This window comes from Littorina saxatilis, linkage group LG3 (genome assembly GCF_037325665.1).
Source record: "Littorina saxatilis isolate snail1 linkage group LG3, US_GU_Lsax_2.0, whole genome shotgun sequence".
NCBI classification, from domain to species: domain Eukaryota; kingdom Metazoa; phylum Mollusca; class Gastropoda; order Littorinimorpha; family Littorinidae; genus Littorina; species Littorina saxatilis.
Genome location: NC_090247.1, coordinates 67,669,313 through 67,697,026, shown reverse-complemented (window position 1 = coordinate 67,697,026; position 27,714 = coordinate 67,669,313). Strand labels below are relative to the sequence as shown.

The window sequence follows — 27,714 nt, the reverse complement described above, 5'->3', positions numbered from 1 at the left end:
CCCTGGTAAGGGGGGAAGTAACTCCCTAAGAAAAACAATCCGTAGTCAAGGACGGGAGTCACCTCCCCTACCGGTAACCCGCACATGCGCGGTCCTGCTACCGGCCGTCATTCCCCCACGGAAACACACACCTGTAACGTTATAATGTTAGCGGGGATGGATGGGAGGGTATAAACGATGTGAGTTGAGTAAGTATATTAATTAAATGAAAATTTAGTTTTGAAATTTTCGATTCAATCACATATTCTTACCTCAACTCACATAAATGGCAGATTGCACATAAAGGCGGTGGGATACTCACATTAATCTCTTGGAAGTATCTGGCCTGCGGCAACCATAGCTGGGAGGCAGTTGGTACCGTCCGGATGAGTGCTGGCAATGCCCCGGAGGTAGTAGCTGAGGAAGACATCATGAGTCGTCCAGTATGCAGCTTTGAGGACGTCTGACATCCTTCCAGACTTGAGGACAGCTAAGGAAGTTGCCCACGCTCAAGCCTCGTGCGTAGGAGGTGATCGAGGAGGAAGGGCTGACTGCCCCCCCCCCCTTTTTGTGTCTGCCACCACTGATAAGCATGCCTTATAAGTGTGGAAGACCATCTGAAAGCGTGGTTTTTGCAAAGTCTCTATTTCGGGCTGAAATGATCGAAATAAACAACTTCGGAGCTGATGCTCAAAACGGAGCGGTGCGCGACAAGTAAGCCTTAAGCGCGCGTACCGGACAGTTAGAAAGATCCGGATCGCCGGGGGCTAAAAATGTCCCGGAGAGGCCGAATGGAAATGATCGGTGAAAGTGGACCAGGTTTTTGATTCTTGGCGAGAAAATCGGGACGGACACGCAGTGAAACCGAGCCGTCTCTTCCGAAAGTGATATCCCGGTCTAGGCCTGAGAGGCCGTGGATCTCACTGCCCCTCCGCGCGGAAGCGAGCAGTATGAGTATGAGAGTTTTGCGCGTAAGGTCAGAGAGACTAGCGTCTTGTAAAGGTTCAAAAGCACTAGAACGGAGAAATTCGAGTACTAGAAGAACGTCCCAAGCCGGGACAGAAGTTCTCTCCGTTGCAGAACTGAGGGCCGCGCCCTTTAGCACACTCGCGATAACTCCCCCGAGGGAGATGGAGCGTCCAAGTTGCTTAAAAGTAACAGAGATGGCTGAGCGGCGAGCGCGCAAAGCGGACGCGGCGCGTCCCCGAGCGGAGAGCCATGCCAGATGGTTTGCGACCTGCATTGATCGCAGGGCGACCGGGACAACATTGTTAGCCGCAAACCATCGAGTCCAAGCCAGCCAGTGTGACTAGTAGACAGAGGAGGTGGCCTGTGAGCCTTCTGGCCTAAGTCCAAAAGCGAAAACGGAGGCGCCTGAGCACCCCAGTGATCTCCGAACCCTCTCCAGGCGTGAGGATCCAGGCCCTCGGGGCGATTGTGCAGAGTCCCCGTTCTGGGCTGGAAAAGCTCCCCTCGCCGGCGGCCGAGCGGGATTGGCGGGCCGCTGGTGAGCCGCATGGGGTCCGGGAACTAATGCTGACTGGGCCAGCGCGGTGCCACGAGAAGGACATGAAGCCGCTCCAAGTCGGCTTTAGGCTGAACCCTTCCGATGAGTGGAGTGGGAGGGAAGGCGTAAGCCTCTAGCCCTGCCCAGCTGATCGTCATCGCGTCGATCTGCCAAGCTTCCGGGCCCGGAAACAGACACAACGATCGGGAGGCGACGTGAAAATCTCGTGGCGAAAAGGACGACCATCGGACGCTCTACCTGCGCCCAAAGAAGGAGGAGCGCCTGATGGGTGATGGTCCACTCCGTGTGGAGGATCTGGAAGGAACGGCTGATGACGTCGGCAAGGACGTTCAGGCAGCTGGGCAGATAGCGAGCCGAGATCAGGATCTAAGAAAGAGTCCCGCATGTTCGGCTGGACCACAGCCGAGATCGGGACCCGCCCTGTTTGTTGGAATAAGCAGAGACCGCTGTGTTGTCGTAAAGAAACAACAATGGGTGCCCTGGAAAGCGGAGAGAAAGTGATGAAAACCCAGAAAGACCGCCTCGAGCTCGAGGCGAGTGTTGTGCCATAGACCGCTGCTCTCGTGACCACCGATCGGAAGTCGAGCGCGTGTCCAAGTGAGCCCCGCAGCTCTTCTGTGCTGCGCCCGCAAAGAGATGCGTGTAAGGAGGAGGAAGCGCTATGAGCACTCCCTGCAGAAGCCCAGGAGTGTACATCCACTGAGGCGTGGTCTGCTGCGACCAGAACCCGAAACGGAACTGAGACGTCCCAGCCGTGTGACGTCGGATTCCAGACTGAACTGAGCGCCGCCTGAAAAGGGCGCGCCTGCAGTTTGAATAAACGACGTTGAGTGGGACGGACTGCCCACTCCCGTGAATCGAACACCATGCCTTGGTGCAACACCCCGGGGACAACCAAAATTCTGCCGTAAAGTCCCAAGAAGGGGTGGCCGAGAAACTCCTCTATAGCCTGCTTCCGCAGAAAGAGAAGGATTTCCGCCTGTAAAGTCTCCTGAGCGTCTGGGCTGACCGGAAACCGGAAGTTGGCCGGCGCCCTGGACGAAGGGGCTTTGCCTTCCTGCCAAGGAAGGCGGAACCCCGATCGAATCACCCCCATGCTCCATAGGCTGCTTGTCCGAGACAGCCAAGCTGGAAGGACCCGGAAGAGGCCGCCTGCTACCAAAAGGGTAGAGGCTGGGGGGGTGACTGGATCGGGGGTGGCTCATTGGGGGTTGGGCTTGCGCCCAGACCCCCGCTTCCCGAAGGAAGGTTTACGCTGGTAAGGACGGGACCGTGACCCACCCCTACCTGCGCGAGACGACTGCTGCCCAGAAGAGCTGTCTGGCGCTGACGCAGAACTCCGTGGTTTGTTGCTGTGCTGCTTAAGAGCGAGTTCCGTCAGTTGCACCACATGTTGGTCACGAGTTTCCTCAGTTTGCTGCCGAAGGGCATCCAAAGAGCGTGACCCCAGCAACGCACCCTCTGAAAAGGGAGAGACTCTCAAAGAGTCTATGGTGGCCTTATCCGTCAGGCGAGAACCGTTAAGAAAAGCCTCGCGCCTCCAGAACACCACCTGAGAGTAGAGCCGAGCAGCAAACGTCATCTGACTGTCAGTGACCTTCGCAAGCGCCGCCAGGAGCATGGCAGCATCAGCCTCAATAGCATCGTCACGAAACCTAAAAGGCTCGATGGACGAAGCGATGGCTCTCGTGAGAGACCGGATGAGCGTTTCCGCTAAAGAGGTCAGTTCAAGGGAAGAACGCCCGCTTTCCTCCAGCCCGAGTAGACTCTGTTCCGTACAAACGGAAGTCCTATCTCGGCTATAACCATCCTGCCGCAAGCGAGCCAGTTCCGGAGTCACCGGAAGTGGAGCTGTGGGCAGCGAAAAAGAGGAGAGAAGAGAATGTGGCCTGCTAGGCAGCCGCGATCTTCTTGAGTTGGCTGGGAGGCCGCCGCCTGCCTGAGCCGAGGTTAACCAAGGCTGGGCAGAAGGGGGGGCTTCCCCATGAGCAGCCAAAAGAGGGTAGGGTGTGTTAGCGTCCGCCAACACCTGAGCCATCACAAACGGGACGGAAGGAGATTCCATGAAACGGAACTTCGCCCTCGTGTCCCCCGCGCCCGCAAAGTCTGCCAAAGCAGAAGGAGGGGGTGCGACAACAGTAGAGTCGGCGGAGACACCCTCAGGGAAGTACCGTGAGGTTATCTCCGCAGCCAACTCCAGAGTAGGGCCCAGCTTATTGGGAATCCGTAAGGGGGTAACGGATTCGGAACGATCCTCATCCCCTTCCTGTTCCTCTCCAAAACCTTCCTGATCTCCATCAGAAGGAGGGTCCGGTAAACCGGAAACCCACCCGTCCACGGAAGCGGAAGTGGCTAGAGTCGGTTGAACAATAGACGGAAGCGCCGCAAACTGTCCACCAACAGCACCGCCGACAACCGGAACCGCCGCGGCGGAACCAGAAGTCGGGGCCAGAAGTCGATGCGTAACCAGGGACGGGATAGCAGGGACACTGCCACCGGAACCACTAGCCCGCTGTCCTCCACCGGAAGTGCCTGCCACAGCACAACCGGAAGTCGAGGACGACAATCCGCGGGCAGGCCCGACCGGAAGCCCCGAGGGGCAACCAGAGGAGCCTACCCCCTGCGAACTCCAACCAGGAACGGCGGCAGCCGAACCAAGAGCTACAGGTCGATGACCGCCGACAGAATCTTGTAGGCCAGAGCTGGGCAAACAAGACGCTGCTGCCTGCCCCCCAGAGGCCGGGACAGCCGAAACTGATCCCAGGGGGGCAGGCTGGCGCGCTACGCCGCTCCCTAGCGCACCCGCCACGTGATGGACGGTGTACTGCCGGGGAGGAGCCGTCTGCGAACCCGGCGACGCAAGAGCGTAACCCGGGCCCGCAGGCAAGTGTGAGCCCCCAAAAAGATGGGGACTCCCACAAACGCCGCCCAACGCCGAAGCGCTGGAACCGGGCGGCGCTAAGGCCGCGAACCCCCCTGAAAAGGCAGGGGAATCCGCAACCGAACCAGAAAAATCCGGCCCGAGATCAGCCGACGTGATCGTCGCGGACGGCCGCAGCCGAGAAAGAGAAGCCACCCCCCCCACGCCAGGCGGGAGGGGAGCGACAGGCCTTTCAGCCGAATGTAAGGCAACTAGGTCATGTTTCAGAGTGGCAAACATAGCCAGAATTTCTTCCCGCGACACGGACTCGCTAGACCGTGGCGTCTGCGAGCGCGAGAGAGGAGGAGAAGAACGTTCCCGCGTAGGGAAAACCGGTGACGGTGACGTAGAGTCGAGCGACACCCGTTCTGTCTTCTTAGTCACCGGGTCAGTAACCAGAATTAAAGAAGTAGGCTGTGAAGAAGACACAGAGGCACGCGTCTTTGATTTAGACTTAGACTTGTCTTTATCCTTCTCTTTTCCCGGTGAAGAGAGTAGGGAAACAAGTTTGCCCTTGCTTTTTGAGTTTTTGTCCGCCATTTGCAATATCGAACACGCGCACGTGGAGATGAATTACAACAGCGAAAATACTCAAACGAACGAAAATACTCGAACGAACGCAGCGAAGAGATAGTGAAACGATCTTACCTAAAGATAGCAACGCAAAGACCAGGGTCAAATGGCCTTCCACGAAAGGCCAAGGCAAAAAATATGCCGGAGTACAACAACACGTCTGTGCAGTAGTGTTGAAGTGGGTGGAATGACGGCCGGTAGCAGGACCGCGCATGTGCGGGTTACCGGTAGGGGAGGTGACTCCCGTCCTTGACTACGGATTGTTTTTCTTAGGGAGTTACTTCCCCCCTTACCAGGGTCGAGTACTACTTCAATATCTTAGCAATGAACTGAAGTTAATGCCATTTATGTGAGTTGAGGTAAGAATATGTGATTGAATTTCAGGATTAGTCTTTTGTTTGTAAGATTAGAATGGTTTGAAAAAAGAAAATACTCAAACAATACTGAAACATGGCGTGTGAGCATGAGTGGATAGCAGAGGAGGAGCGATGTAGGATTCAGACGGAATAAAACTAGTACACTATTGTCTGCCATGCACTCCCCGCTTTCAGGAAGCATGGAGGTCATTTCTGCCTTCCTTGAGTTTCTGAAGTCTTGGACCTGCGATCCTAACCGCAGCCCTGTTCGAGAAAAAAAATATACACGTATGCATATAAAAAATCAAAGTTCAGAAAGAAATAACTGCAAATCGGTAGAGCCTTTCTTTCGCGATTCTAAAAATCTCTTACCAGCAGAGCAAAGAGAGAGTAAAATATCTCTTCACAGATAGCCCAGTGAGAAAATCAGACCATTTTAATAACATAATTGATATCATAGTTATTAGCTCAGAGTACCAACCATACCCTCACAACTGTGACAGATGTCCCGTGAATCTGACAATAACATTAAAGGCACAGGTGTAGGCAACGCGAATCGCCCTCTCAGATTTGGTCAGGTTTTCACATAGGATAAGACCATCCCTCCACAAGGAGACGTAGTACATGTACTAACAAGAGGCGAAGCCTTCAAGGCTCACGTAAGAAATCGACAAACAGTAACACAAACGTCACACATACACACACACAGTACACACACACACACACACACACACACACACACACACACACACACACACACACACACACACACACACAGAAAGAGCATAGGTGAAACTGTGCAAGAAAGCGAGACACTAGATCTAGATCTGTCTGCCTACTTACATGGACACGACTGCCAACTAGTCTCGGCCCGCTCAAAATAACAATCACCGAGACTTTCAGTAATTCCATCGCGTGACGTCTAACCCTCGTACGTCATAATGTGACGTCAATGTAATATGACGTCTTCAAATGTTAAAGTTTCTACCACAGACATACATACATACGCACGCACGCACGCACGCACAGACAGACAAAAGTTAGCATCGCATAGGCTACACTTACGTGAGCCAAAAATGAACAGCCTCAGTGCTCTCTATGCAGAGTGAGATTTTGTTTTAATGAATTAATTTTGCAATGGCTACTGGAGGTTTTTTTGGGTAAAATTAATGAATTAAAAATGTCTCACTCTGCATGGAAAGCAGGTTGGTTTTTGGTATGAGTCCAAGTGGAGGGATGTTCATATCCCGCATAAATTTAAAAACATGTCCAGATCTGTGATTATGAGCCAAACTGATTTCACAGGGACGACTGTGCCTTAAACTTTTCACGGAAACTATTGAAGCATTTCAAGACTCAAATATTTTACTGTTCTCTTATCAAAACCAAGAAAATTGCCTCGCGGTGTCAGGCGGTTTAAAACACAAAATACATCTCATTTACTAACAGTTCAGGAAAACCACTAAAACATCGAAGACTTTCTAAGCAATCCCTAATGGAACAGATACATGTACACATACACTCACACACGCACGCACTCAGACAAGTGGAGGGATGTTCTTATCGCAACGGGGAGGCGGGGGGGGGGGGGGGGGGGGGGTGCACTTTACCGCTGTGTAAGGTAATACATGTACTTACCACCTGGCCACAGCGGGCATGTACTGGTTGAGGTAATAGTAGGACAGCTCGGGTTGAAGGCTGATCCATGCCTCATCCAGTTGGTTGGCGATGGCAACAGCACACAGGTGGGCGCAGCGTTCTGTCGTCATGCGACGTTCACCTGGTTCCATGTCCACTCCCAGTGCCTGGAGAGATGAGCAGAGTTGTTGATAACATTGTTTGTATTATTTTACTATGTGTGTGTGTGTGTGGGGGGGGGGGGTTGTGTGTGTGTGTGTGTGTGTGTGTGTGGGTTGTGTGTGTGTGTGTGTGTGTTGTGGGTTGTGTGTGTGTGTGTTGTGGGTTGTGTGTGTGGGTTGTGTGTGTGTGTGTGTGAGTGTGTGTTGTGGGTTGTGTGTGTGGGTTGTGTGTGTGTGTGTGTGTGTGTGTGTGTGTGTGTTGTGGGTTGTGTGTGTGGGTTGTGTGTCAGTGTGTGTGTGTGTGTGTGTGTGTGTGTGTGTGTTGTGGGTTGTGTGTGTGTGTGTGTGTGTGTGTGTGTGTGTGTGTGTGTTGTGGGTTGTGTGTGTGGGTTGTGTGTGTGTGTGTGTGTGCAGGGAAGAAAACAGCCAAGTGGTAGGATCATTAACAAGTGCATTTGGTTTCAAGTGTAAGTGCATGAATGCATGTGTGTTTGTGCATGTGTGTGTGTATGTATGAGTGTGCATGCGTGAACTTGTACATTTAAGTGTATGCTGAGCTAATTTAACAGCTTCAGACTATCAACCTATAACAAATAATTTGAAAATGAACTCATGCAGTGAAATATGTGAACAAATTTCATATTGTCACACACACACACACACACACACACACACACACACACACACACACACACACACACACACACACACACCCCCACACACACACACACACACACTCTCTCTCCCTCTTTCTCTCTCTCTATTTACCTCTCCCGACTTTCCAGTAAAGGCAAACTTGAGTGCATTGGAGAAGATGGGTCCTGGGCAGAGCATGGAGATGTGAATGTTGTCCTCGAACACCTCCATACGCAAGGTATCAAACCAGCCCTGCACACGTGCATGACTTAATCAGCTAACCAGAAAAGAGTTGTACAAACTAAAAACAAAACAAAACATTGATTTTGCAAATGTCCATCGACTTGGTCAAATGACTTTTTTCCCTGTGGGTTCTAGCCTGATGCTGGATCAAAAGAATTGAAAAATCAAGGCTTGCTAATACAGTGGAACCTCCCTTTTAAGACTTTAAAAACTCTGATAAAATCAGGTCTTAAATAGGAGGGAGTCTTTAAATGGAGGTAAATTTACAAACAGTAACAGAAAATCTGAAAAGGCAAAGGAGGGAAGTCTTAAATTGATGGCCTTAACACTTTCTACCCCACCCATCTTGACAAAGTTTTTTTATAGCCGAGACCAGCTGTGCTGCAGCAGGTCACTCAGAATCGTAGAAACTGTGTAGAAACTGTGTAGCAACACGCTGGAATGCAGGCGTTAGATCGACGTTACAGGAAGCGACTGAAGTGACTGTGTGTACGGATATATCCGTACCAGGTCAGATGATAGAGCCATAATTATGAGTGGGTACGGATATATCCATACCTGGTCAGATAGAGCCATATGAGTGTACCTTGTGTAACACTGCAACTCTCTACATGTGAAACCTGGCATCTGTTCACAAAATGTGTGAGTAGTTACAGTTTCTACATTAAACTTCTTTGTAAGGTTCTGACTCTTATATTATTCTTATGACATAAGCACACACAGACACACGCACGCACACACACACACACACACGCACCGATGCACACACACAAAAACACACACACACACATGTAAGAGACTTGCAGAAAGAAGAAAATACTTGCATGAAGTGCATGCTTCGATCCCGCATAGGAACCAAGGCCAGGAGCTCCTGCACATAGACGAGGAAATGTAAAAATTAAGTGAAGTGATTTTTTCCCCCACATGAAAAACGATGCACTGTTCCAGAGGGGTAGGGCAACAGATAAGGGGAAAATAATGGGGGGGGGGGGGGGGGGGGGGGGGAGGGGGGGAGGGGGGGTTAGAGGGGAGAGGGAGGGTCGGTTCTGTAAAATGATCTGAGTGTCAGTAAGCTGATAAACATTTTGCATTGTTCACTTTTAAGAATTTAATTTGCCATGCACAGTATTAGATTTGTGTATACTGCACATTAATCACCTTTGACATGCTAACCCACATATGTGAATACAGTGGAACCCGCCCCCTTTTTAAGACCACCCACAATTTTTAAAAATCAGGTATTTAAAACGAAAGAGTCTTTAAATGGAGGTAAATTAACAGAGGCTACGAACAGAAGGTCTGAGAATGTGAAAGGAATCTTAAAGGCACAGTGCAGCTCACAGCCTTCGTTTTGCGTTTTTGTTGCAGCTGAGTGCATTTACAGTTCAAAAATCCTCTTATGGTAGTGAAACAAACCCAAAACTACCCAACGACGACATCTGTGAAGCTCGACAGTTTCTTGTTCACGCGAGTGGATAAATTAACCTAGTTATTACGTGGTGTTTGGTCGGAGTTCGATTCAACTGAGTGATTCCGGCCTCCATTTTGTTTTACACAAACTCATGATGACATCTGACATAGTTTGCTAGTGACGTGTCTTTTTGTGCATGATGTGGTGATCTACCCGATCTAAATTTAGATCCAAAAATAGGTCAAGACCAGCCGGGTCCGAGTACGAAATTAATTCGTAAAAAAATCGCAGTTCTTGACTCTTTGGGTGCAAGTCAATGAAACTTGGTAGTTCTTCTAACGGATAGCTGCCTGAGGTATGACTAAAAGCCCCAGGGGCTCCGTGCACCTGGATTTGACAAGTTCAGTACCTTTAAATTTTGGGGGTCTTAAAAGGGGGTTCCATTGTTGTGTGCTCAGTTGTGTGTGTTCTTGAATTTACTTTTTTTAAATACCAAATTCCTATCAGGTGGAAAGGATTTGGGGGTAACTTTAAACCATTGTACAATCATCCCCTCATAATTCTAGAAAATAAAGCAGCCTAATTGAACCTATCGTCTGCATATTGTTTCATCTCTTTTAATTTTCGGCTTGATATTATCTCAGGTGCCAGGAGACTGGTTCCGTATAACTCTCACTTACTCTATCACACATGTCGTGTGCATTTAGAGCGCTTATTTCCCTTTCTTTATCAAATGATTATTTCGTCACTTTATCACACTCACCCATAAGTCCAACAACGCTGGAAACGACGGCTATGTGGCCTGACTTTCTCTCGACCATGTGCGGCAGAACAGCCTTGGTCAGCGACAGTGGTCCCAGTGTGTTGACCTCCAGTATCTCTCTGTCCACTTCAAATGACGTGTTGACCCACAGGGCGCGCTGTGACCGCCCAGCGTTGTTGACCAGTATGTCTATCTGGGTGAAATCAGCAGCGAAACTAGTAAAAATGTAATGCTTCTTCCTCTTCTTCTGCGTTCATGGGCTGAAACTTACACGAACACTCGGTTGTTTTTGGACAAGTGGGTATTTATTTGTATGATTTTTTTCCCCCGCCATTTAATGCAATTATCAATACAAATGCTATTGATAGACCAATACATCAATCTTGATGAAAGATCTTAGGCAGTCAATGACAGACTAACAAAATCAAATGCAGTACAGTTAAACTACTGACAAATACTTCAGAGAAGAAGAGAAAGATGTAAAAGGAATTGAGGCTTGATCTAATAACATTTAAATTAGAACACACAGATTGTATTGCATTGCTTCACCAATCTGCTGTCAAAATTGACATGGCTTCATTTGTCCATGGTCAAGAAACCGCTCTGTCACTGAGACTCTTTACCTTTTTAAAATGTGTCAGCACAATGTCCACAGCACTCTTGTGTGTATCAAACTGCAGTAGATCCAGCGGTAAGATAAGCACATCTTCCGAACGCATCTTGTACTCATCTGAAGTCCAAAATAAAATAAATAAAACAATTACAGACCAAATAGAATTTACATCTACAAAATTAACCTTGAATGTTGTCTGTACTGTACTGAACACTGAGCCAGAAGTACAGTGGCTTGATATTTTAAGTGTTCTGTTGCTTGTGCAGGTGTTAATTGTAAGTGTTCTGTTGCTTGTGCAGGTGTTAATTGTTAGTGTTGGATTGAGATTAGACACTGTAACAGTTCTGTGCTGCACGTTTCTCTTCTTTTCCTCCTACATCTTATTTTGAGAGGGATGGTGGGGGTGGGTGTTGGAAGTTTTTTGTTTTTTTTAACACAGGCCCTTGTAGCTTTTAATTGGCCGAACATTGTGCGAGCTGTGTCCTCTGGATTTTGGAGAAGAGTAACTTTCCTTGTAAAGTTTGCAAAATCGAATTTTGTCATTTCTCATTCTTTTTTTATTTGTTTATGTTTTGGAAGGGTCAAAACAGTTCTAGTTTGGGACGAAAAAATAGAGTCAATCTGGGAAACGGAGACATTGAACTTTTTTCTTTGCCTAATTAACATACCCATACAATGCTGCCCCACTCTTTCCAGTTCGTTCCGACGCCGTGCCGACAGCACCAGCTTGCAACCGGAGGCAGCCAGAACGTAGGCCAGCTCCTCCCCGATACCACTGGACGCCCCCGTGATCCACACCACCTGGCCGGCCAGACTGCCTGCAACACACGCACATGTACATGTAGTGATACAGTTACACATTGATACCCGCTATTAAATGACAGGATTTGAAGTACCTCCATCTGGCGTAAGCAAATAATGCACACACCCAAAAACATATGTTAAAAAAAATAAAAAAATACACTTAAACAAAACTCTCTCACACACATACACACACACAGACACATGCATAAGACACACACTATGAAAGCATTTTGTCTCAGACCGTTAATCATAAAAATGACAAGTCTGCTCTAATTCCCCTCATCTTTATCACAACGTCAAAGCCAGGTGTATAGTCACACACAGACACTAACTTCATGTCAAATCTGGTCAAAAGAGTTCCATGAAGGCTGACATGTCCAATTAAAACGATCACTGATGAGCAGATGCCAATGAGAATAAAGATATGTGCAGTCATTGTTACTGTGTCTATCACGGTGTTGCCTGTATACAGTCCAACCTCCATTTTAAGACCTCCAAAAATCTGAGAAAATCAGGTCTTAAAAAGGAGGGAGCATTGAAATGGGGGTAAATTTACAGAAGTTATGAACAGAAAGTCTGAGATAACAGGGTCTTAAAAGTTCCTCCGAAAGCGGCGTATGGCTGCCTGAATGGCGGGGTAAAAAACGGTCATGCACGTAAAATTCCACTCGTGCAAAAACACGAGTGTACGTGGGACTTTCAGCCCATGAACGCAGAAGAAGAAGAAGGGTCTTAAAAGGGTGGGAGTCTTTAATTGGGGGGTACGTTCCTCTGTATTTCTCATCAAAATGATCACTGCAGCAGATGTCAATAAGAATAAAGATATGTGTGCTTTCATTGTGGTTGTCATTGTAACTGCATCTATGGATGTTGCCAGTACTGTGGAACCCTCCTATTAAGATTCCCTCCCTTTTAAGACCATGTAACATGTTTCTCAAATTCAGTCATAACCTCTGTAAATTCACCCCCATTTTAAGACTCGCCTCCTTTTTAAGACCTGATTTTATCAGATTTTTGGAGGTCTTAAAAGGGGGTTGCACTGTACATGTATAGCTCTGCACGCAGCTGCATGTATACCTGGAGATTTGCCGAAAAGGTCTGCCGCCCACAAGAAGAGGTCAGAGTCACCGGTCAGCAGAATGACCGCCATCACCCCGGCAACCAACACCAGCGTGATAACGCCCGTTGTGATAAGGTCTTTCGGCTTCATTCTTCCTGTAAACCAGTGAAAGATTAGTAGTTCTTTCACAGTTTACTAGTTAGCTGCTCTGAGAAACTTCTATATCAACTCAAGGGGAAGAACTGTGGCTGTTCTAAAATATTTGATGATTTGAATTACTTCCCTTGTTTGGTTCCAATTCGTTTTTTACCATTTTGTTTTGTAAGGTCTAAAGTTGTATTATTGTTTAGTTATGCTTTACTTGTACTATTTAGTAATGATTTAATGATGTTTTAGAATATTATTATTAGAAAATTTGTTTTAGTTTAAGAGTATAGACATGTCTTGGATCCCAGTTTTTAATAACCAGGAATGTTATAGTTTATAGTTTTTGGGAACTTTAAAAATATATTTAGTGTTTAGAAATTATTTGAAAGATGCTTAATTGAAGCTTGGTAATTTTAGTGAATATTTGGAAATGTTGTTTTATTTGTTAAGAGGTAAACTGTTCTAAATTAATAATTACCTTTGGGTTTCTACAAGACTTGAATCTTCCTTTCCTTGAGAATCTGACTGAACCAGCTGATCCAGCCCAAATTTGTCCTGAATTATAAAACGTTTTATTCCTAAACCAGGTAAGAAATGGCTTAAATATTAAGTTAGTTTGTTTCTAATATGTATTGTGTACTGTTTTGAAAAGTTATATGAGGTGGCACTTTTTATTCTTGAAGGATTCTTGGGATTGAAATTAATTATGAGATTCTGGGAAAGATGCCAGAAAGACCATGTGGTGTCTGAGCAAAGTGATGGTATGAAGTTGTAGAAGAAATGAATTGTGACATGATAGGTTAGTGTTTTTACTATAATGTTTTGATTATACAAGATGTCTTTTTATGTATCAGTTGTGAGTAATAGTTGATTATTATTTTAGGACTATATTTGATAAAACTTGATTTTCCTTTGTTGCATGATTTACTTACATGGTGCCTGGCCATGTGGTTTTCCTAAAAGTTTCAAGATGTTGTTTGTTCTTGTTTTGAGGCATAGAAATGATAAGTGTTAACAACTTATTCATTTCTGCAATTAATTCAAGTTGATTTGTCATTAATTTGGGTATTGCATAACTGTTGTTGTGCGGAGCACAGGAAGACTGAAGTATTTGTTTTGTGTGGATTGTTCATGGTTGTAAGAAATGGAACATAGGCACTGTATTGAGATAAGAGGAATCACCACGCGAACTGAGATTAAGTCTGCACAGTTGTTTTGTTAACTGTCGGCTTTATGAGAGATGTAATTTCGAGTGTGCACTGCAACTGGTTACATCAAGAATAATTTGAGACATCAAGTGAATGTCTTAGGTTTTCTGTAAGGGTGATTATGCTTATAGCTAATCACTAAATGGATGAAGTATAGTTTTGATTGACTCTGCTTGTAGCTGTGTCTGATATAGTCTTAACATAACTTCTATCTATTATGGAGGAATCATTGTTATCACAGACAAGTGGGGCTGTGGTTTAGACAATATTTCTGATTGGGTTGGATTCCATATATCATGTATTACATGATATGATATTCCTAGTGTATTCCATTCTTCAGTCATGACAATAACATTGTATTGTTTACGTATTGTGTTGTATCATGTGTTATGTTCTTTTTGTTTTGTTCTATGGTGTATAAAAAAGTGTTCTAGTGAAACTGAAATTTTATCTTGATGATTGTTGAATTATACTTATGCTGTGTTGTTTTATTTTCCAGGGGTAACCTTTTTGTTGTTGATCATCGATCAGCAAGCGTTTGATTCACGATGGATATTTTTTGGTCTAGTGGACCCCTGGTTGTGTCTGGTTTTTGATGAGAGAGTTTTAGATTTTTAGAGAGGAGATTTTGTATTTTTGAAACTAAGTAATTTAAACAGAAGAACTTTTATATTTTGTCGGTTGAACATATGATTGTAATCTGAAAACTGATTTAAAGGAAATGCTTTATCCAAAATAAATTTCTTAGAACACTACCTCATTTTTTGTTTGTTTATTGTGAAAGCAAGATTGTACCTCACCCCGAATCCTCCCTTTAACCATGCTAACACTGAAATAAAATATGTATTAGCAGTAGGTTTACATTTTGGCGCCCAATAAGGGACTCGAGGTTTTTTTGTTTCACAGAAAATTTTCAACTTAGTACATAAAAAAATAGAGAAAGGAAAAAGAAGTTATACAGTAGTAAGAAGAAGGAAAATTTTTGGATTTTTTGTAGGACATATTTTTTTTTAATTTGTAACACGCGGTACACAACCAGGGTGATACAGATTTAAAAAGATGGCTCGTGAGACGGCCCCAACCGCTGACGAGATGGCGGAGTTGCGGGACCAGGTCAAGGAGATGGCCAATGAGCTGGGGCGTCAGAAGGAGGAGGCCATCAAGCAGAAGCAAGAGGCGACTGACGCCGCCACAGCCGAGCTGAACGACCTGCGAGAGCGACTGGCTGGCGTCACAGAGGAACTGGGTCGTCAACGCCAGCAACCCATCACGGTCCAAGTGGACAACCCTCCCCAGCCTCAGAGGTTGAAGACTTTCACCGGCCTTGCCCCCGCTGGAGGGAACGAGTGTGATTTTAGGGCTTGGGCTCAGCAGATGGAATCATTTCTGCTGACACCCGACCTCAAGCCTTGCGACTCCCGCATCTTGGCCAGCTTGAGGGGAGTGGCCTTCAACGCCGTGAAGGAACTGACCACCAACGCGGACATTATTTCTAAAATCCGTAGTCTTTTTGGGTGTGTGGAGGACACTGAGGCCCAGCTCCTTGCCTTTGCCAGCAGAAGGCTCAAACCAAAAGAGAAGGCAGCTGATTTTCTGCTTCAGCTTTGGGGGGAGCTGCTGGAGATCAACACGATGGCCAAGCTCGGAAAAGAAGAACTCCAGACGAAACTCTACAGAACCTTCTGTACGGGTTTACAGTCGACCCTGCCTCTGCTGGCCCTGGAGATGCGCAACAAATTTGGTTTTCCAGGGACAGCAGCACCAGCCCTGGACGACTTACTGCTGATGGTCCGCCGGACGGCGGAGATGGCCCCAGCATCGGCAATGAAGGCCACAACACAGGCACACGCCCACCAGGTGGAGGCCCCTGCCATTGACTACGACAAGCTGGCCGACAAAGTGGCAGAGCGCCTTCGGCCTGCCCCAACAGAGGGCGTGAGACCTGCACCGAGGGGGGGCAAGAGACTGTGCTTCAATTGCGGGGTGTTTGGGGCACACATCGCGAGGGATTGCAGGAGTCCTCCAAATCCCAGGAGAGTCGCGGAGGAGCGGTCCAAGATGGGCAGCCCGTTAAACGGTCGTCAGTCAATGGCAACGGGCCGCCGTTGACTGAGCTTCCTGCCACGGAGAGAGCCCGGAGACTCAACAGGGCCGCCGACATCATCGACAGCGGTTTGTTGAGTCTCAATGCAGTTAGGCTGCAAAGTCCTCTCACAGTCAGTATCAATCCTGGGAAGACATTAGAACTACGGGGGAAAATACCTGATGAAACGACCAAGGATATTAACATTTTTCCCCGAGATCCTGATCTACTTCCACCAGGGTTGATAGTGCTCAGTGCACAGTGCACTGATCTGACTGTGAGAGTAGTAGTGAAGAACACCTCCAGGACGTCGGTTAATTTAAGCAGCACAGATATTATTGCCGAACTTAATACAGATGATTGTGACAGTAACATTGACTCTTTAGTGGGACCAGCCTGTGAGACACCTATCCAGATAGGTGATGTGCGTAGTACGTGTCTCATCGACACAGGGTCACAGGTGTCTACAGTCGGTGAATCTTTCTATCGAAAACATTTCCAGCATTTGGAACTGCGTGATCTGGAGACTGAACTCACTGTGAGAGGGGCGGGTGGAAGTATTGTACCATATTTGGGCTATGTTGTGATGAGTGTGTGTTTGCCATTGGATGTTGTTGGTGTGAGTGAGAGTGTGTCCACTATGGTTCTTGTTTGCCCCGATACTGAGTATTCTTCTAAAGTACCATTCATTATCGGCACAAACACCCTTAATCTGTTCGCGAAGAAGGGTGAGCAGAGAGTCGGGGGGCATTTCGCAACTGTGTTACCTCTCAGAAGTGAAGTAGCTTTTGCATACAAAGACTTAGCCAGAAATGAGACCGGACGGCTTGGTTCAGTGAGACTACTTGAAAAGGATGTCACTGTCCCGGCCGGTGAGACCGTTGAGGTCAAGGGTTTCAGCGGAGCTCACGTACCAAGTACGCGAAGTTCAGTTCTTGTTCAAGAGCCAGTTTTTCATACCCTACCTGAAGGTCTGAGGGTGATCAGTTGCAAGGTGCCTACCAGTGCTCTACCCCGTCTTAAAGTCTTTTTATGTAACAGTTCTGATTGTAACATTGTTGTTAGAAAACGTCAGATTGTTGCAGATTTGTTTGTTGTACATGCTGAGTATGACCTTCACAAACTATTGAGTACGTTGTCACCCAGTGAGAGTACTGACAGTGACAGTGACAGCAATACTGTACATGCTTGCAGTGCAACTACTACCACATCCTCAGAACCCTCAGGACTAAAGTTTCAGTTTGGTGAGAAAGCTCCGCCTGAGTGGTGTGATCGTTTTGGAAAACGACTGGACGGTTTTAGTGATGTTTTTATTAAAAGTGAGTTTGACATTGGTCGGGCTGAGACAGGACTTTTTGACATTGAGCTGCAGCCTGGACCTGACATCAGAGAAAGAGCAAGACCTCTTTCTCCAAGAGACTTTGAGGAATGCCGACAACATATTCAGGGGTTGTTGGATTCAAAGGTCATACGACCATCAAACTCTTCTTTTGCAAGTCCCATAGTCCTTGTGAGAAAGAAGACTGGTGCGCTCAGAATGTGTGTTGATTACAGAAAAGTTAATGCACGTACAGTGAGAGATAGCTACTCCATCCCAAAGGTTGAGGATCTGTTTTTGACACTAAGCGGAGCTAAGTATTTTTCCAGCATGGATCTGTGTAAAGCTTATTATCAGGTTCCCATGTCTGATCATGCCAGCAAAGTGTCAGCATTTATTACTCCTTTTGGTTTGTTTGAGTGGGATAGGTTATCCCAAGGACTAGTGAATGCTCCCGCTTGTTTTCAGAGACTCATGGAGACTGTTTTTAGTGACATGAATCTTGTTGAGCTGATAATATTTCTGGACGATATTTTGATTCATGCACAGTCGCTTGAAGAACTGGAGGAAAGAACAGTGAAAGTGCTCGAAAGACTGAGAAAATTCAATTTGAAGCTTGATCCGTCCAAATGTATTTTCGGAGCCACCGAGATCCGTCATCTGGGTTACATGATATCAGAGGGGACCATACGCCCTGACCCAGAGAAACTTGCGGCTGTCACTTCATGGCCAAGACCCTCCACCGTGAAAGAGGTCAAGTCTTTCCTTGGTTTTGCAGGGTTTTATCGCCGTTTTATCGAAGACTTCGCCAGTCTGGCAAAACCCCTGAATGACTTGACGATAGGATATGTTCCAGCTAAGTGCAAGAAGAAGACAGGATCAAAGAAGCCCACTCTGAGTCTCTCGTCAGATGTTTCCCATCTGTGGGGTGAGAAACAACAAAAAGCATTCCAGTCGATCATTCAAGCGCTCACAAATTCACCTGTTCTGGGGATTGCCGACAAGAGAAAACCTTTTACTCTTCATTGCGACGCCAGTGGCACAGGTCTAGGCGCCGTACTGTACCAGGAACAGGACAAACAGTTGAAGGTGATAGCCTACGCAAGCCGGGGATTGAACAAGTCTGAGCAGAATTATCCGGCACACAAACGGGAATTTCTTGCACTGAAGTGGGCCATGAGCGACAAGTTCAGCGACTATCTTCTGGGCTCGCCAGTGACCGTCGTGACGGACAACAATCCGCTCTGCTACATTCTAAAAAATGCAAAACTTGACGCGACCAGTCACCGTTGGCTTTCATCACTATCAATCTTTGACTTTCAACTGAGGTATAAGAAGGGGACAACTCACGTCGATGCCGATGCTCTATCCCGACGTCCGCAGGAGCCGCCTGAAGAAGACCTAGAGTACCAGAAAATGATGGAGGAGACTGAGTTCCTGCGCGATAAGGCAAAAAGGTTTGAGGAAGAGGCCCAGGCAACCGTAGAATTGAACCGGGAAACTGTGTGTGCCATCCTCACCGCTAAGGGAGTCCGTCGTACTGCTACTCTTTGTCGCCAGTCAGTCCAGCATCGCGAACAGTTTCAAGACGACACAGAATTTCAGGATTCTGAGTCAGAGTGGTACCCAGCAGTTGAACATTTAGTCAAGAACCCGGAACTGATTAGTGATGACATTCTAGGCCCGCCTGAAGAACCAACACCGAGATCTGAGCGCTGCTGGCGAAAACTTCAGCTGGAAGACAAAAACTTAGCGATAGTGATAAAACACTTGGAACAGAGAGTGAAGTTGGATGCCAGCAAAACAGAACACTGTACCCCCGAGTTGAAGATGCTTGCCAAAGAACAGGGAAAATTAGAGGTGAAGGACGGTGTCTTATACAGAAGAGTGCTGGAAGAAGACAACATTAGGTGGCAGCTAGTTGTTCCTTCCTCCCATAGGGCTGAAGCCATGAGGGGAGTCCATGAGGATTTGTTCCATACACATGCTGAAGACGCAATCCGACAAGCCAGACTCCGTTTCTTTTGGCCGTACATGGCTCGAGACATTGAAACTAAGATCAAGAAATGCAGTCGCTGTATTCGAAGGGGGGCGCGTCAACAGAAAGCTCCTATGAACAGCATAGAGACATCATTCCCTCTTGAGCTACTCTCCATCGATTATCTTACTATTGATGTGAAGGGACAGAAGCAGAATATCTTAGTGGTAATGGATCATTTTACCAAGTTTGGTACTGCCATTTGTACTAAAGACCAGACTGCTAAGACTGTGGCTAAGGCTCTGTGGAACAATTTCTTCATGATCTATGGGTTTCCTAAACGCATTCTGTCAGATCAGGGACGTGATTTTGAGTCACAACTTCTGAAGGAAGTATGCGATCTGGCAGGCATAAAGAAGTGTAGGACGACACCTTACCACCCTTCTGGGAATCCGGTGGAGAGGTGGAACAGAACACTAATCCACATGTTGCGAAGTCTGGAAGATGAGCAAAAGGTTGACTGGAGGAAAAGCTTACCCGCAGCAGTCCACGCGTACAACTGCTGTATTCACCAAAGCACTTCTTTTAGTCCGTATTTCTTGTTTTTCGGGAGACAACCACGGCTGCCGATTGATCTAGCGTTTGGTATAGATCTGAGTAAAGACAAAAGAACCCCACGGCAGTACGTCAGAACACTGAAAGAGCAGCTGAAGAAATCGTACGACTTGGCCACAGCAAATATGACCAAGTCAGCAAACAGAAACAAGGCCAGATACGATTCTGCTGCTCATGCAGCTGAGTTGGAATGTGGAGACCGGGTCTTGGTTCGACGACTGGGACCCAGGATTGTCTCCAAGGTGACAGACAGGTGGGAGAAGGGAGTCTACATTGTTGTGTCAAAGTCGTCTAACGTTCCAGTATACACGGTTCAAGAGGAGACGGGCAGTGGTCCCAAGCGAACGCTGCACAGAAATCTTCTCCTTCCGATCGGTATGCTAGGAGGTGACACAATGGCAGTACGACCTACACCTGCACCCAGACGCAACATTCCCAAGAAGAACATCCCAGTCATCGAGTCAGATGATGAACAGGAGGAGACTGATATGGAACCTTTTCAAGTTTTAATCAAACTTGAGAGAGATGGGTTGAATGTTAATGCTCCAGCCTTTGTCCCCTCTACCCGAGATGACAGTGAAAAGGCTAAGTCTGAGTCAGAAGACAGTTCATCAGGAGAGCAAGCAGATGCATCGTCAGAAGAGACCGAGACTGAGGAAGAAACTTCTGGGAATGAGGAAGAAACTTCTGGGAATGAGAAAGAAACTTCTGGGAGTGAGGAAGAAATTTCTGAGACTGAGGGAGAAACTTCTGCTAGATCACCCCCACGCAGGCGATCGACTCGAATAAGACGACCTGTAGAAAGGCTTAACCTGTGTCATCGTGTGGGTCTGGAACGTCTGGTAAATTGTCGACTATCCGAGGTAGTGACTCAGTCCTTGGTAACACTGCAGGACATACCCATGTCAGATGGTATGGCTAGGGACATAGAGGATGCTCTTCGGACAATCATACATTTGTGTTCATGATCATGTTCTGAGTTGTCATTTGATGCTTTGTTATTTTTTGTCTGATCTTGTTTCTTTTGAAGTTCAGAATTTGGTTCTGAGGATTGTTTGCTTTGTTGAAGTCAAAACAGGATATTTTGGTGCTGATGTGAACAAATATTCATGTGATTATTGTGAATATTTTGGTTTTGAGTTTTTAGAGAACTGTATTAAGTTCTTTGATAGTGTTTGTATTTTTAAAGAGGATAAATCTACATGTTATGCTTGTGCATTTTCGGTTTTTCGGTCATAAGCATATGTGTTGATGATTTTGATGTTGAGATTTTTGCAGTCTTACTTAACTTTACTTGCTATTGTAAGTTTGTTGAACAGTGAGATTTACTGAGATTGGTCATTTTTTATTTCAAAAGAATTGTTCCTTTTGATGATGATATGATTTTGACGGTGCTACAATTAAGTGGAATTGTGGAGAGTAACCTATTGTTGTGACTGCTAGTTGCAACAGTGTTTTGGTGCTATGAAGAGTTGACAAAAGATTTTGTTTTCTCCAGACGTTTTGAATATATACTCAGGAAGGAAAGTATAGCTAATGACTTGCATTTATGTTGTGTTTTGTACTGTGTTCAGTTGTTGGGAACAATTATGGTTTTGTGAACATTTTTGTTAAAATGTTATTTAATTTTTTGGGAAATGTTCCAATTTTTTGAGAAAATAAGGAAACATTTTCTTTGGAGGGGTGTATGTAAACCAGTGAAAGATTAGTAGTTCTTTCACAGTTTACTAGTTAGCTGCTCTGAGAAACTTCTATATCAACTCAAGGGGAAGAACTGTGGCTGTTCTAAAATATTTGATGATTTGAATTACTTCCCTTGTTTGGTTCCAATTCGTTTTTTACCATTTTGTTTTGTAAGGTCTAAAGTTGTATTATTGTTTAGTTATGCTTTACTTGTACTATTTAGTAATGATTTAATGATGTTTTAGAATATTATTATTAGAAAATTTGTTTTAGTTTAAGAGTATAGACATGTCTTGGATCCCAGTTTTTAATAACCAGGAATGTTATAGTTTATAGTTTTTGGGAACTTTAAAAATATATTTAGTGTTTAGAAATTATTTGAAAGATGCTTAATTGAAGCTTGGTAATTTTAGTGAATATTTGGAAATGTTGTTTTATTTGTTAAGAGGTAAACTGTTCTAAATTAATAATTACCTTTGGGTTTCTACAAGACTTGAATCTTCCTTTCCTTGAGAATCTGACTGAACCAGCTGATCCAGCCCAAATTTGTCCTGAATTATAAAACGTTTTATTCCTAAACCAGGTAAGAAATGGCTTAAATATTAAGTTAGTTTGTTTCTAATATGTATTGTGTACTGTTTTGAAAAGTTATATGAGGTGGCACTTTTTATTCTTGAAGGATTCTTGGGATTGAAATTAATTATGAGATTCTGGGAAAGATGCCAGAAAGACCATGTGGTGTCTGAGCAAAGTGATGGTATGAAGTTGTAGAAGAAATGAATTGTGACATGATAGGTTAGTGTTTTTACTATAATGTTTTGATTATACAAGATGTCTTTTTATGTATCAGTTGTGAGTAATAGTTGATTATTATTTTAGGACTATATTTGATAAAACTTGATTTTCCTTTGTTGCATGATTTACTTACATGGTGCCTGGCCATGTGGTTTTCCTAAAAGTTTCAAGATGTTGTTTGTTCTTGTTTTGAGGCATAGAAATGATAAGTGTTAACAACTTATTCATTTCTGCAATTAATTCAAGTTGATTTGTCATTAATTTGGGTATTGCATAACTGTTGTTGTGCGGAGCACAGGAAGACTGAAGTATTTGTTTTGTGTGGATTGTTCATGGTTGTAAGAAATGGAACATAGGCACTGTATTGAGATAAGAGGAATCACCACGCGAACTGAGATTAAGTCTGCACAGTTGTTTTGTTAACTGTCGGCTTTATGAGAGATGTAATTTCGAGTGTGCACTGCAACTGGTTACATCAAGAATAATTTGAGACATCAAGTGAATGTCTTAGGTTTTCTGTAAGGGTGATTATGCTTATAGCTAATCACTAAATGGATGAAGTATAGTTTTGATTGACTCTGCTTGTAGCTGTGTCTGATATAGTCTTAACATAACTTCTATCTATTATGGAGGAATCATTGTTATCACAGACAAGTGGGGCTGTGGTTTAGACAATATTTCTGATTGGGTTGGATTCCATATATCATGTATTACATGATATGATATTCCTAGTGTATTCCATTCTTCAGTCATGACAATAACATTGTATTGTTTACGTATTGTGTTGTATCATGTGTTATGTTCTTTTTGTTTTGTTCTATGGTGTATAAAAAAGTGTTCTAGTGAAACTGAAATTTTATCTTGATGATTGTTGAATTATACTTATGCTGTGTTGTTTTATTTTCCAGGGGTAACCTTTTTGTTGTTGATCATCGATCAGCAAGCGTTTGATTCACGATGGATATTTTTTGGTCTAGTGGACCCCTGGTTGTGTCTGGTTTTTGATGAGAGAGTTTTAGATTTTTAGAGAGGAGATTTTGTATTTTTGAAACTAAGTAATTTAAACAGAAGAACTTTTATATTTTGTCGGTTGAACATATGATTGTAATCTGAAAACTGATTTAAAGGAAATGCTTTATCCAAAATAAATTTCTTAGAACACTACCTCATTTTTTGTTTGTTTATTGTGAAAGCAAGATTGTACCTCACCCCGAATCCTCCCTTTAACCATGCTAACACTGAAATAAAATATGTATTAGCAGTAGGTTTACATTCCCGTTTTGTACAGGTCAGATGTTCCGATCGATTCACTTCACTCTATTCCCCCTGGTGTATCTGGAGTATATAATATGAACATGATATTGCTGTGAATTGGAGGCCATATACTAATGAAGCAATTGCAAGCAAATACACGTGCACACACACACACTGACACAACCACACAGACACACACACACACACACACACAGAGCTTAGGAGAAGGCAAACTTTGTTTGACCCTTAAAAATAAAAAAAATAAAAATTGAAACTTTACAAGAAAAGTTACTATTTTCCGACATCCAGGTGACACAGTTTGCACGGTTTTCGGCCGATAAAACGCCACATGCGCCTGTGTAGGTAATACCAATTTTGTTTTAATAAAATAATAAGTAACATTTTATTTCTGTGGTGAGAGAGAGAGAGAGAGAGAGAGAGAGAGAGAGAGAGAGAGAGAGAGAGAGAGAGTTCTTTGAACTTTATACATTTATCGAGGGTAACAGAATAAGCAAAGTATATACATGCTTTTTTTCGTCCGGCCCTCGCCCATTGAGGGTAACTCGATTATAATAACAAGAAGAAATAGAAGTTAAGTTAATTACAATACAATGTATATATAATTAACATGTCAAACAATTAAAAAGACATTCAAAATGCATCATGAATATCAAGCAATGATGTAATATTATCACATAATTATTTACTTGTTTCTAAGAGAAACAGCATATATATACATTTCTTTGAAGGAAGTTTCACTGAATTGCATTTTAATTAAATCAGGAATGGAGTTCCACAATAAGGCACCAGAATAAGAAAGACTTGATTTGTAAAGGTCAATTCTAGGGGTTGGGGTAATTAATTTGTTTAGTTTTATTGAATTATTCAGTTTGAAATTTGAGGCAATGAATGTACTTATGTAGGTGCATTCCCTGACACCTTTGTTATAGATGAATCTTGATTTGATAGGAAGAATCCTTAATTTTTTTATAATCAGACGTAGAGAGAGATGCATTTTTTAAAAGAATTAATTTTACACATGTGAGAGAGAGAGAGAGAGAGAGAGAGAGAGAGAGAGAGAGAGAGAGAGAGAGAGAGAGAGAGAGAGAGAGAGATCTACCATGCAGCCATTCAGCGAAACTATTCGTGCCTTCTGTTATGCCTTCGTGCACACTGACACGATTTCATACGGCATTGAAATCAATAAACGCAAGCGCACACGATGTATATATGTTCAAAGTGCAAATCAAAGCTGTCACAGTTGTTATTGACAGAAGAAACACATGTGATAAATAAGGTACGTAACTCTTATACAGATCACTTGAATTGCCTCCCTGGAATCATGTCGTCTGCAACAGACTTGTGTCATGTTCGAGTCCAGAATTACCGCAGTTACATTCAGCGACACGTATGCCCTAATGTTCAACTCACAACTGTGTGTGCTTGTGTACGTTAACCAGAAACTTGTGCGGGGTATCTTTTTTTGAATATGTTTTGTCTCTGTGATTTTTAGTTTGTTTGTAAGCCACTCTACTGAGCCCAAGTGTTTTGCATTGCACACACACACACACACACACACACACACACAAGACAAGAACACCCACAAGATACATTTGATTTCTTTATTGCAGAGGTATAATAAATGAGGTTCTGTGAATAGAATAAACACTTTAGTAGCAATTAAAAAATAAAAGTAAAAGGCAAAGGATGAAAACGCAATCAGCTGTTATTTATTTTATGTGGTCCTTACTCCCATTAAAAACCCATTTTGTCAAAGCTAACACAATTTCTTCATTTAATATTTTGTTGTCATAACTGAAGTGGCTGGAAGGCAACCTAGTTTTACACATTTTTGCTGGGGGACTTTAGCTTTTTCACATTCCAAGCATAAACTCAACCTATTTCTGTTTGAAGAAATGACCTCTATCTTTTACTTTTTCTATGTGCTGAGACCATTGTCACAGAAGCTTGTGCGTGAACTGTCAAGTTTGCCTGTATCATGGTCAGCACTTCTAAAAAAATCCCCTTACAATATCTTTATTTGATCTTCAGGCTATTTAAATATCTGATATTGTATGACCTCCCCTGGTTAAGAAAAAGAATGGATTCATACTGGTTTTGACAAACTTGTTCTCTTACTCTTCTTTTACGAACAACTTACACTTTCATAAATTCTTTGACTAAGTTTAATTTTTTCCATGATTTCTGAAAGTTTGTCACTGTAATATGTAAACTCAAATTCTGGGTCTTAAACACTACTGTTGAAAAATGTCTATACTGACCTCTGCAAACCAGCGTCTAACACACAGCAGAGTCAGAAGTGTCTCAAACTATGGTGTGAACAAGAAGATGTAAACACACTCAAACTGTTTACAGTACACTGAAAGTACAGAAACACCACCATAATATACAATATATACTTTTACAAAATGTGTTGTCTACTACTTTTACACCTGATAACCTACGGCATGCACTGACTGGAATAATTCATCTGGTCTATTTAAAAAGTTACAATTAAACACTGAATCAAACTCGATCTTGGTTACTATAATTGTGTTAGAAATACGATTTACTACACCCCAGCTTGTACAGATTTCACATACAGATGTTACTCGAAAACAGACCACACTCCAAGGGCACAGAAATACCGCTGAAAACACTTTCAGTACACACTTTACATGAAAAAAATCAGGGCTATGGTTTGAAGAATTTACAAAGCAGCCTGAACATGCACAAAATACTGTTTTGGGGGGAAAGCATGTGCTTTCTACTACTCCACGGTCGAGCAAAAACGATTATGTGGGTTACAATAGTGTAATTTTGAAGACATCAAACACTGTAATAACTATATTGAAGATATTAATAGCAGGAAAATTGATTAAACCATGAGTCTAAGGTCTGTGATTGGAGGGGGAATCAAACGCACTGTCCACTTTTCACGTCACTGTACAATCAATTTACCTTGGATAATACGAACAAAGAAAGCGTATTGTGTAATAGTATTTTAAACGTTACCGAAAAAATGTTCTACTCTAGGTATATGATTAAGACACACCATTCAAAGATAAATGTTATTTTCCACCCAACTGTAATATAGACGTGCCAAAAACTGTACACGGACAATTAAAACTTTAAATATTTGAAACAAGCGGGGAGCACTGCAGGAACCTGCGCCAAAGTGCGAACAAACAAAACTTCTTTAAACAATACCAGCTTTCCGCCACCACATGTATTGGACGATATTAATCACTAGGATTACACTACAAATTCCGCAGAAAAAAGTTACAAGAAATGACACTAAGAACACCTCACACCACGAAATCTGTGCTTCTGAATAAACAATTTGTGTTGGGTGTTACCATTGACTGGGATGTAGATGAATCTCCGGTAATCAAAAGACAGGTTTCTAATGTCAAGAAAAGTTTCACGGCTTCACATTTAAGTCAAATAGAAAATGTTGAAACATTGAAGAAGAGAGGGCCACATTTCAAAACACGCCTATACTGGTGTAGGAAATCTGCTGTGCTTTACACTTGGACCAGAAGAAGTAGAGAAAGAAGACAGAAATGAAAGAAAAGGAGAAAGAAAGACGAAAATAACATCATCATTTACTTTCTAAAAAAAAAAGTAAAAAAAAAAAAAGTAGAGAAATGAACAAGAGAAAAGAAAGTCGTTCAGAATTTGTGATTACTTCTGCGAAAAAAAGAAATCAGGTAAATGATTTTTGTCAAGTCAATGTTTTCAAGTCAATAAAACTGCTGACGAAAAAAACAAAAAAAAAAGGTACCAAAAACAATTTGTAACCTTCTAAAAAAAAATTGCAAGCATCATATTCATAATTCAACACATAGTAATGAGCATTCTAATTGATTCAAATTCTGTAAACTCTGAGAATGTATATAAATGCAAACGTGCACCAAATATCTTAGCAAAAATACCATGCAGACA

At 43.8% G+C, this 27,714-nt stretch overlaps 2 protein-coding genes across 2 annotated transcripts; both read right to left on the bottom strand.

Moving 5' to 3' along the window:
* Positions 1–2,708: 2,708 nt before the first annotated feature.
* Positions 2,709–4,967, bottom strand: LOC138961292 (uncharacterized). The gene has a single exon (XM_070332893.1). The coding sequence runs from the start codon at positions 4,965–4,967 to the stop codon at positions 2,709–2,711; it is 2,259 nt and encodes a 752-aa protein (XP_070188994.1).
* Positions 4,968–5,382: 415 nt separating this feature from the next.
* On the bottom strand, positions 5,383–25,062 carry LOC138963057 (dehydrogenase/reductase SDR family member 7-like). Its single transcript, XM_070335058.1, has 10 exons — positions 24,887–25,062; positions 23,784–23,847; positions 12,703–12,836; positions 11,490–11,639; positions 10,832–10,938; positions 10,209–10,401; positions 8,859–8,905; positions 7,924–8,043; positions 6,995–7,161; positions 5,383–5,620 (listed from the first exon to the last, which is right to left on the bottom strand). The coding sequence occupies exons 3-10, from the start codon at positions 12,833–12,835 to the stop codon at positions 5,548–5,550; spliced, it is 990 nt and encodes a 329-aa protein (XP_070191159.1). The 5' UTR covers position 12,836; positions 23,784–23,847; positions 24,887–25,062; the 3' UTR covers positions 5,383–5,547.
* Positions 25,063–27,714: the final 2,652 nt, after the last annotated feature.

What these genes read in the sequence shown, in the direction of transcription:
- LOC138961292 (XM_070332893.1), bottom strand. Translation starts at nt 4,967, where the DNA reads ATGGCGGACAAAAACTCAAAAAGCAAGGGCAAACTTGTTTCCCTACTC.
- LOC138963057 (XM_070335058.1), bottom strand. Translation starts at nt 12,835, where the DNA reads ATGAAGCCGAAAGACCTTATCACAACGGGCGTTATCACGCTGGTGTTG. An exon ending in CCTTTTCGGCAAATCTCCAG is followed by an intron (nt 11,640 to 12,702) that starts GTATACATGCAG and finishes CGTGTGTTGCAG; the next exon opens with GCAGTCTGGCCGGCCAGGTG. An exon ending in TGCTGACACATTTTAAAAAG is followed by an intron (nt 10,402 to 10,831) that starts GTAAAGAGTCTC and finishes GATTTCACCCAG; the next exon opens with ATAGACATACTGGTCAACAA.